The sequence below is a fragment of the Cloeon dipterum genome, chromosome 1 (assembly GCF_949628265.1).
Source record: "Cloeon dipterum chromosome 1, ieCloDipt1.1, whole genome shotgun sequence".
NCBI classification, from domain to species: Eukaryota; Metazoa; Arthropoda; class Insecta; order Ephemeroptera; family Baetidae; genus Cloeon; species Cloeon dipterum.
This window is the reverse complement of record NC_088786.1, coordinates 32,546,505-32,555,715: the sequence shown is the minus strand read 5'-3', so window position 1 is coordinate 32,555,715 and position 9,211 is coordinate 32,546,505. Positions and strand designations below refer to the sequence as shown.

The following is a 9,211-nucleotide window of genomic DNA, read 5'->3' as shown; positions in this document are numbered from 1 at the left end:
ATCAAATCTAGCATTATTTGATATTGTGTTATATATAAATTTTCAATTTCAACTATTGTCATTATGAAATTTAACCTTTGCTAATATATTTATGGAAATCATCTTTTCTTGAAGATATGAATATCATTAAGGGGTAAAAATGTAAAAAAATAAATATGAAATTGCTTGCATTTTGTTTATTTATTTCGCTCCATTAAAATCTGATTTCTTTTCCTTACTCATTTATATCGAAATTAAACATGTGACGCTTTCGGCTGCCAGTGTGTTTAACGCCCTAAATTTAAAGTAAAGCACATTATAGGCCTAATGACATAGAGTGAATAATTATGTACAAGTCATTGCTGTTCTTAATCAACAGCGTATTGTTAGTGCTTTGCTATGAGAGACTGATTATTTTAAAGGATTTAATGAAGCACAGCTGAATTTATAATCAGGACACCTAAATTTAATACATGGTCAGCTTGCCCCTAAAAGGACAGTGCTAGATTTATGTAGGACAAGAACATTTGAGTCAGTGAATGGCAAACCGACTTATCATAACATATAAAGCCATTAGGCAGTCAGGTACCAAACGAATTCATTATTTACAACCGCTGTCTCACTAACCGATATTTAAAGCAAACACGATTGTTAGTTGCAATAAAGAATAGAAAGCGGAGGGGTTCGTGTGCATCATCATCAACAGCACATTTGCCTTGCGGGCGGCATGGTAGGGATTGAGCCAAGCTTGAACTCGGAGTTGTTGAACTGTTCAATTTGCTCATTGGTAAGCGCTTCAAGCGGCGAGTAGTGGTTGCCAGCAGGCACAGCCGCCGCAGGACCAAACGGACTCAGTTTTACCGGCGTCTGAGCAAACACGCTCGCTTCCTGCGCGGGAGCGAACGGCTTCGATTCGAACAGAGGGGCAGCTTGGGGCTGCTGCGGGGTCGGCTGAGCTCCGAAAGCGGGCACGTTGCCGAACGGGGAGGCGCTGGCAGTGCTGGTGGGCGCGAACGCGGGCGAATTGGCAGCGGCTGCGGCGAACAGGCCCGATGGGGGCTTCGCAGGGGTGAACGGCGACGAGAACGGGCCCGGAGTCTGGCCGAACGCGGGGGCGGCTGGGGCCTGGCTGCCGAACGCGGGCGTGGCGCTTTCGGCGGGAGTGGCTGCGGCCTGGCCAAAGAGGCTCGTCGCAGCTGGCGGCTGTGCGGGACTTTGCCCGAAAATGGACTTCTGGCCGAACGAACTGGCCGCCGTCTGGCCGAATAGACTCTGGCCCGCAGGCTGTTGTTGCTGTTGCGGTTGCTGGGCGGGCTGGCCGAACACGCTGGGCGCCGTTTGGCCGAACAGATTTGTTTGCTGGCTGAAGGCCGGGCTCTGACCAAAGAGACTGCCGGTGCTCGTGGAGGTAGCAGTGTTCGCCTGGCCGAAAATGCTGTTAGTACTTTGGCCGAAAATGTTTGAGCTCTGCGCGGTGGTGGCTGCCGGCTGAGAGAAAGGAGCGCTTTGTCCGAAAACGCTGGCTGGCTGCGTGGTCTGGCTAAAAAGATTGCTTTGGCCGAACGAGGTGGGTTGAGGGGCGCTGGGCTGCTGACTGAAAGTCGCGCTTTGGCCGAAGAGACTGCTTGTCTGGGCTGGCTGCTGTTGTCCGAACGTGCTCTGGCCAAACAAACTCGGCTGCGCGCTTTGGCCGAACACGGAGCTCGTCCCCTGCGCCTGACTAAACAAACTTGTGGACTGCTGTCCAAAAAGATTAGAGCTCTGGCCAAATGAGCTTTTCTGAGCAAAAAGAGGTGCGGTTTGACCGAAAACCGGTTGGGCCGTGGTCGTGGCCGAGGCGAAGAGGCCCGATGGCGGATTGGTCGCAAGGGAGCTGCCGCCGAAGATGCTCTTTTGAGGAGTGGTTGCCTGACCAAAGAGGCTTGTCTGAGCAAACGGCTTTGGGGACTGGTTGGCGTTGGAGCCAAACACGCTGCCAGTAGACTGAGGAAAATAACATGAGCAAAAGAAAAAAAATAAATTTTGAATAATACCTGGAAAGGGTTTGGAGTTTGTGGATTTGATGAGCCAAACACAGATTGCGCTCCACCGTAAGATTGGCGTGACAGCAAATTTTGCTGCGAATTTAATGCGAATTATGACCAATCAACACAATTAAATATTCAAAAATACCAATCCTTTGACGTCAAGGTTCATAAGGCGACTTTTCTTGTCTTCATATTCCTTTTTCAGCTGTTCGAATTTGTTTTTCTATAAAAAGCAAATTATTACAATTTATAATTAAAGACTAATTAGATTAACATACATATGCATCAAAGTTGTTTTGATTTTGTGCTGTGTACGCGTCAAACCTCAACTCTTCCGGAGATAAATCGTCAAGCTCTGGAATGTTTCCTGCCTCTTTCAGCGGGCAAAAGCAGGAAAAAGGCCATTGCTTTCCACCTTGTGTCAGTCTCACTTCCTCATCACAGGTTCTCCTAAAAACGAATTTTATAAACTGCAATTTTCCGACAGCGTTAGGAAACTTGGCATTACTTTAGAGTCCCATAATTAATGGGAGAGGTTGCAGATCCCGAAGTGCCACCGCCAAATGACACAGCCTTCTGAGGATTTGCAAAGACATTTGGATGTCTGTTTTCTGCAATCAGAATTGGAATTTTCGATAAGTAGTAGATCATACATTTTGACAAGTCTATAAAAGGGCCTCAAACAATAAAAATAATTGGCATTCATGACTAATGATAAGTGCGCTCAAAATTTAATTACATACCTGAGCTGTAAGAGTGCTCGTTCCTGCATTGGGCTCCATAAACACAACGCCCTTGTAAGAAATATTTACAAATGGCCATTTCTAATGATTATGTATTACGTATTTCAAGACGGCTATGGCTACACGCAGCAATTAAAAAAATGTGGCATGAACGTATTTTTAGAGAATTTTAAGAATTCCTAACATAAAAAAAATCGCTATGAGGAATTCGTGACTTGGCTTGGCTGAACCTACAAGGAGAAAGAATCTCGAATTAACAGTGTCGGTCGATTGCTGTAGACTTCAACAACAGCGTATTGTATTTTCGGAACAAGTCAGTTCATCGCATCATCAACGGCCAGAGCAACACACAATTTAAAAAGACACTATGCAGGCTTACAGATGTCTGGCCGAGGACTGATTGTGAACTGGTTGCACACTGTTGCTGTTGAGTAGTACAACAGACACGCCCACTTCTCAAGATTTGCGCCAAAATTGGTTGTGCTCAGTCAGCTGGGTGAGTTCTCGCTTAAGCTGCGCAGTCGGTCTGCGACAGATATGCGCAACGAAGTGTGCGTTTGTGCATTTCGACTGTTTCCTTCTTAGATAGATAGGTGGAGTGGTGGTGGCAAAGCTGAGGTCCAATCTAGACATCACCAAATGTTTTTGACTATCGATATAAATCGATATATATCGTCTGAAAAAATATCGATGTTAAAATATCGTCCTATATAGGGGCGGATCACGGCACCGTTTTTAAGCTCGACCTTGAAACACTGTACAATGCCTGCCTTATGCCCAGCGTTGCCATTTGTTCTCAAGGTTGCGTTGCCGTGATCCGCCCCATAACCTATGTTAAGCCACAAAAAACATCGATAAATATCGTCAGAAAAATATCGATGTTAAATATCGATTTTTATTTGGCCATGTCTAGTCCAATCAGCTATCAACAAAACGAAACAATTTTCTCAGACGGATCTGCAACCATGGCGGTGAGTTGGTTTATTTCATACATTTGAAAATCCTGTATCATCTGTATATGTAGGCATCGGGAATTGCGTCCCGGATGTCTTGAAAAATAATAGATGATTTTGCTGGATCAATTTTAAATATAATTTACCGACCAGGCTGGAACTTGCAACAAAAACACTCTCCCCAAAAATGCTTTGCACCACATGATCCAATGCTTGTTGACACGTGAAGCCGTGCTTTAAATTCTAGTTTTTGACTCAATTTTGTGTCTCCAAAGTGATATATTCACTATTATTTGTTCTATGTGCGAAAATTAAGTGAATGCCAAATTTTCAACGTATTTTCCGATTTGTTTTGGTTACAACCATGTTGAATAACGTGTGGGCCGGTTTACAGGATAAAGCTGCAGCAGTGAAAACCAAGAAGGGTGCTGCCCCTCCTAAGGTGGCTGCGGGGCCCAAGAAGTTGCGCGTCCGCAAGCCCAAGCCTGAGCCCAAGGACAAGACCAAGAATGTCATGCGTGAAGTCAGGATCCGCAAACTCTGCCTTAACATTTGCGTCGGCGAGAGCGGTGACAGGCTGACTCGGTAAGATTTTTCCTAATTCAATAAATAATAATTTCAGTCTCCCAATTTAGTTAATATTTAATTAAATACTGATGGCGTGTTCTTGTTTAGTGCCGCCAAGGTGTTGGAGCAGCTGACTGGTCAGCAACCCGTCTTCTCAAAGGCTAGGTACACTGTCAGGTCATTCGGCATCAGGCGTAACGAAAAGATCGCTGTGCACTGCACTGTCAGAGGCGCCAAGGCTGAGGAAATCCTTGAGCGAGGTCTTAAGGTAAGCAGCATCATACCTAGCACTAAATTAAAATTTAATCTTAACTATGGAAAAATTAGTTTCCATTGGATTACACTTATCGCCAGTTCTTGCAAGAAGTTTGGGTGGCGATAAGTAAAGGTCTTGGCGGAAAGGAATTTTTCCATAAAAATAATTATTGAATTTCACTGCACAGAGTTCGATACTAAGTGGTTGTTCTTTTTGAGCTATCCACCCAGACCTGTGCTAAAGTAATCCTCCTGTATTGCAACCTTTGCCTACCAATTCTACTAGTCAAATTACTGAGCGGAAGGAACACTAAATATGATTAAATGAAGCTAATTCGCTTCCTGTGATTTGCATCAAAGTAAGCGTGACTGATGGTTAATTTTAAAATCGCTCTCAGGTGCGAGAATACGAGTTGAGGCGAGACAACTTCTCACACACTGGAAACTTTGGATTCGGCATCCAAGAACACATTGACTTGGGAATCAAGTACGACCCTTCAATAGGCATTTACGGCCTGGACTTCTACGTTGTCCTTGGACGACCTGGATTCAACGTGAGGTACCGCAGACGTAAGCAGGGACAAGTTGGCTTCCAGCACAGGTTGACCAAGGAGGACGCCATGAAGTGGTTCCAAACTAAGGTAACAGGCTGCGAATTAAATTATCTAGAAATCGCGCTAAAATGTATTTTCTCTTTTCAGTACGATGGCATCATCCTCCCAGGCAAGGGCAAGTAATTTCCCTGTATTTCAAAATAAGTTCAATAAAAAAACAGAAATCTTGGAAAATAAACTTTATTCTTATAACATTCAGTTCTATAACTGTGAACCTCTTCAGATCTAAGCGCTAACAATGCTACAGCCGAGTTTCTTCATCAGAAAATAGTTAACAACGTGGTCAAAATAGCTGCCGTTGTAAAGTATGTCTTCGTTGAATGAGCAGAGTTGATCATTTCGAGAACCTTGAGCTTGGCCACATGGTCGTTAGGGTTGCCCAGGTTGCCATTAAACCACAGCCTCATGCAGTTCTCCGAATCAGGGACAACCTTCCAGGAATGGTCCCAAACCTGAGAAATTACAATCAGCAATGCCCCTACGCTTCTAAGAACCAAATACCTCTTCACAAAAGTCGCTGGCCTTCTCCCAGATGTTCCTGAATTTCTTGCAGCCTGTGGAAGTAGCTGGGCAGTAATTTTTGCCAGACTTCCAGTCAAACTCCCTGATCCAATTCCTGATGCAAGTTAGATCATCTTGGCAAGCTTCGAACCAGGAATCACAGTCGCTCTGGCATAGGGGAACTTGGTAGAAACGTTCCTTGCGGATTTTCATCTTCACCTGCAAAGAAAATTTGAATTAATTTTCTTCTCGTAAATTTTAATTGAAAATGCAGCTTACTGAGACGATCCAAGGCCCGACGTTGGGTGAGCACTCGTAAAAGCAGAGGTCTTGCACGAAATGCTTTTTGCACCTTGGAGAGAGTTTTTGCGAGCAATGCTCAAAATCAAAGTTGTACAGCTGCAATTCGTGCAGTTTGTCCTGCACTAGGTGCGAGCAGCAGGACCGATTTCTCCATGGCTCGCACTAAATTAAAGTAGTTAAATTACAATCTCTTTCAATCCAAAGAAAGAATTTAAATATATGTACCTGGTTTTTTAAAAACTCTTCAACGCCAGGCGCAGGTTTGTGGTTGACGCTGTCCACGCATCTGTTCAGGAGTCGTTCTGTAATTTGTTCATGGCTCTCATGGCCCTGACTTCCTCGCAAAACTACAGCGATCAGGAGAGTTACCAGCAGCATCTTACTGAAACACTGAAAGCAAGACTGAGTCAAATTTTGTCGAACAAATTTATTCCACTGCTCTAACAACTCTTTTATTCTTGAGGGCTTGGGGGTCAAGTTCAAAAACTCACTTCCTTTTTATCTTAACAAGTTATCATTATTTAACCTTTATTAACCCTACGCTCATTAAAAAATATTTTTAAGTACGAGGGAAAATCCTTTCACGACCCTTTTGGTAACGTGATACGAAGATGAATATGTATTATGAAATTTTGCAATAAGTGCATGCAGTATTATGATATTATAACGCGCTGACGCCAGCAGTTGTCACAGAAATTTACCTGATGCTTCTCCTCATGCCAGCTAATAAAAACAACTCCTGCTGCAATCCATGCGGTCGTGCCCACCAACACCAACCACCGCGGGCACAAAGACGAAAATTGTAATACATAAGCCACTCCTACTTCGCGTCAGCTTTTTTCTCAATGATAGATAAAAATAACACTACGCAGTTCATGATTATTTATTTTCAATTTTATATAAGTAAATAAAATTCAAATAATAAAAAATCTCCTGATCTCTAAACTATTTTATTGCAGCCCCAGAGATCAGAGATCTCCAGTCTTAATTGGACCTAATAATTTTGGCGCTCAAAATATTTGAAGTTTTGTACAGCAACAGGGGCGTGGCGTGTCAGATGGTCAGATGTGAGAGCACAATTTGATGTAAACAAATCCTTGCTAGCAGCTGAAGTTTAGTATTAGTAGAATTTCTCGCTTTTCTCAGCGTGTCAGTCTGTTTGACAGCTGGAGGAGACAGTGGAAAAACACCTAAATCACCACTGTTGGCAAAGGAAAGGCGCACTGAAGAATCATGGACGTGGACGACCAGCAGGGAAATTGGCACGACGATTTCACCACTGCCTCGCAGTGGGAAATTTTCATTGCTCGAATCGAAGAATCAATTTACGATTGGAAGTTGCCCCAGCTGAAAATTTCAGACAACGTAAAATTCAGGAAATCAACTTTCAAGGTCGCTGGAAAACTAGAATTTTTGGAGCATAACCTACAATTTTCTGGTATTATTTCTCTACATAGATACCCCTGTTTTTAACTAATATTATTCCATACGTCAAATAAAGATTCTAAAAATTAATAACTTCTAGACACAGACTTCGTACTTCGTTACTTTTACCGCAACCTACCTGATCCTGAGGATGGCAATGAAGCCACTCCTCCGCCCGAAGAGAAGGACGAAAGCAGGTTGTGGGGCCAGGAGCTCATTGAGAGTGACATTTTAGACGATGACGCAGAGAAGGGAATAACAGGAGTCCACTCCATCGAGCAGTGGTATGGGGTAAGCAGATTTTTGCTGCTTACTCCTGCCCAGAGCTATGCGTCCATCGTCTCCGAGTCCAAAGCCAAATTACTCCTGAGCTCAGCCAAAATTGCCATCAGCAACTCCAAGTGGTAAGAAACAATATCGTGCGTGCGAGGATCTGTATTTTACCAGAATATTTATTTCAGTCCCATTCCAATATTTGTGCAAGTGCATCAGCCTCATCAGCAGTACTTCCTGGGCACCTGGCAGGGTCCAGGCATGCAAACAAACTTCACCATGGTTCACCTGCGACAGGCTCCCAAGCATTGCAAATATCTCACAGGTTTGATCTGCCAAAATCTTAATTGAGGGACTTATTTACTTTGTTTTTCATTCCCAAGGTTTGCTTGACATCTTGAAAGGCAAGCTTGCTGCGATTAGTCAATCTCCGGCACACTCAATGGCTACCCCGATTGAAATTTCGGCTAGAATTCACTTTGTGCTCAAAGACTGGCCAATGAACGAGTGGATGCAGTCACCTCCTGACTTTGAGCTGCTGCACGGCCAAGTCGGTGTGGAGCACATAGGCAAACTGCCTTTTGGAGCAGAAGCCGATCCTTTGAGGTATTTTTTTCTTTCTTAATTTGCCATGTTTGAATTGCAAGTTACACATCAACATTTTTTAGGGAAATTCATCTGCTGGCCCAATGGCGCTCCCTGCCCGAAGGTGTGCTCGTCGACCATGATGGTTACTCTGACCTGGCGCCAGGTCTCGCGTCACGATGGACCCTGGAGGCGCACATGGCGGACCCGGCGCCAGGCTTGCTCGCTAAGTCTCTCGGAAGGCTTCTGAATTTGTGCGTCTCCAGCGCCACTATGAGGCAGCTTTTAGGGGATCTCGTTTCATTCAGCCCAGACAACTGTGAGGAATTTTAGTCTGGAACAGCTTTGAAATTAATAAATTTAAAATCAACAGGCGTTTCGTATGTGGATTCCCTGAATGCGCTGACAGAACCAAAGGTTTCTAGCTGGTCCAAGTTGGTGCCAAGCAGCTTCAAGTCTGGCAGCAGCTCTAGTTCGCAAGGACACAATTCTTCTGGCCCGATTCCGCACCAAATGCTTATGACCATTCTCTACTATCTCTTTCCTGATGCTGACTCTAATGGACCGGTATTATTTGGAGATAAAATTACGTTTTAACTATATTTCATTTATAATTTTTCAGGTCAACCCCTATCCGGACACTTTTGAGAAAGATGAAGCTCCTAAAATCACCAGTTTCAAAGAGGTTTGTTCGCCGTATTCAACTTTAAATTTATGCATTGATTCCATTTTTCTCTTAGTTTCATCACATTGATTGCATCATCTATATATTAAATTCGCTGATAACTGTTCCAGAAAGGGCACGTGCAATTTAAATCTTGTCCCCTGGACAGCCTTGTTTGGCGCCTTGCGATCGTGACTGCTCTTGTGGCTGACGCCTCTCACGGCGGTCTGCGCTCCGCAGCCCATCTTTGGCATGAGGTGTGCCAGGAAATGAGGTACAGGTGGGACCACGGCATTACCATTCCAGGGTGAGTACAATCAAA

General features: G+C 44.1%; 4 protein-coding genes across 4 annotated transcripts in view; 2 read left to right on the top strand and 2 right to left on the bottom strand.

Moving 5' to 3' along the window:
• Positions 1 to 160: 160 nt before the first annotated feature.
• On the bottom strand, positions 161 to 3,141 carry LOC135942432 (nuclear pore complex protein DDB_G0274915-like). The gene is made up of 6 exons (XM_065488553.1): positions 2,750 to 3,141; positions 2,515 to 2,617; positions 2,285 to 2,456; positions 2,152 to 2,229; positions 2,013 to 2,096; positions 161 to 1,962 (listed from the first exon to the last, which is right to left on the bottom strand). Exons 1-6 carry the CDS (start codon positions 2,826 to 2,828, stop codon positions 679 to 681), a joined length of 1,800 nt encoding a protein of 599 aa, XP_065344625.1. The 5' UTR covers positions 2,829 to 3,141; the 3' UTR covers positions 161 to 678.
• A 528-nt stretch (positions 3,142 to 3,669) lies between these two features.
• On the top strand, positions 3,670 to 5,316 carry RpL11 (ribosomal protein L11). Its single transcript, XM_065488574.1, has 5 exons — positions 3,670 to 3,720; positions 4,097 to 4,287; positions 4,378 to 4,537; positions 4,923 to 5,165; positions 5,226 to 5,316. Exons 1-5 carry the CDS (start codon positions 3,715 to 3,717, stop codon positions 5,259 to 5,261), a joined length of 636 nt encoding a protein of 211 aa, XP_065344646.1. The 5' UTR covers positions 3,670 to 3,714; the 3' UTR covers positions 5,262 to 5,316.
• Positions 5,303 to 6,789, bottom strand: LOC135942441 (folate receptor beta-like). The gene is made up of 5 exons (XM_065488563.1): positions 6,644 to 6,789; positions 6,168 to 6,332; positions 5,919 to 6,104; positions 5,640 to 5,858; positions 5,303 to 5,590 (listed from the first exon to the last, which is right to left on the bottom strand). The coding sequence occupies exons 2-5, from the start codon at positions 6,318 to 6,320 to the stop codon at positions 5,399 to 5,401; spliced, it is 750 nt and encodes a 249-aa protein (XP_065344635.1). The 5' UTR covers positions 6,321 to 6,332; positions 6,644 to 6,789; the 3' UTR covers positions 5,303 to 5,398.
• A 219-nt stretch (positions 6,790 to 7,008) lies between these two features.
• Positions 7,009 to 9,211, top strand: part of Rab3GAP1 (RAB3 GTPase activating protein subunit 1) — a 33,588-nt gene continuing 31,385 nt past the window's right edge. The window contains exons 1-8 of the mRNA XM_065476769.1: positions 7,009 to 7,380; positions 7,468 to 7,771; positions 7,829 to 7,965; positions 8,024 to 8,246; positions 8,309 to 8,544; positions 8,599 to 8,792; positions 8,848 to 8,910; positions 9,021 to 9,196. Coding sequence (XP_065332841.1) covers positions 7,176 to 7,380; positions 7,468 to 7,771; positions 7,829 to 7,965; positions 8,024 to 8,246; positions 8,309 to 8,544; positions 8,599 to 8,792; positions 8,848 to 8,910; positions 9,021 to 9,196 — 1,538 coding nt within the window. The 5' untranslated portion in view covers positions 7,009 to 7,175. The remainder of the gene's footprint in view (positions 7,381 to 7,467; positions 7,772 to 7,828; positions 7,966 to 8,023; positions 8,247 to 8,308; positions 8,545 to 8,598; positions 8,793 to 8,847; positions 8,911 to 9,020; positions 9,197 to 9,211) is intronic.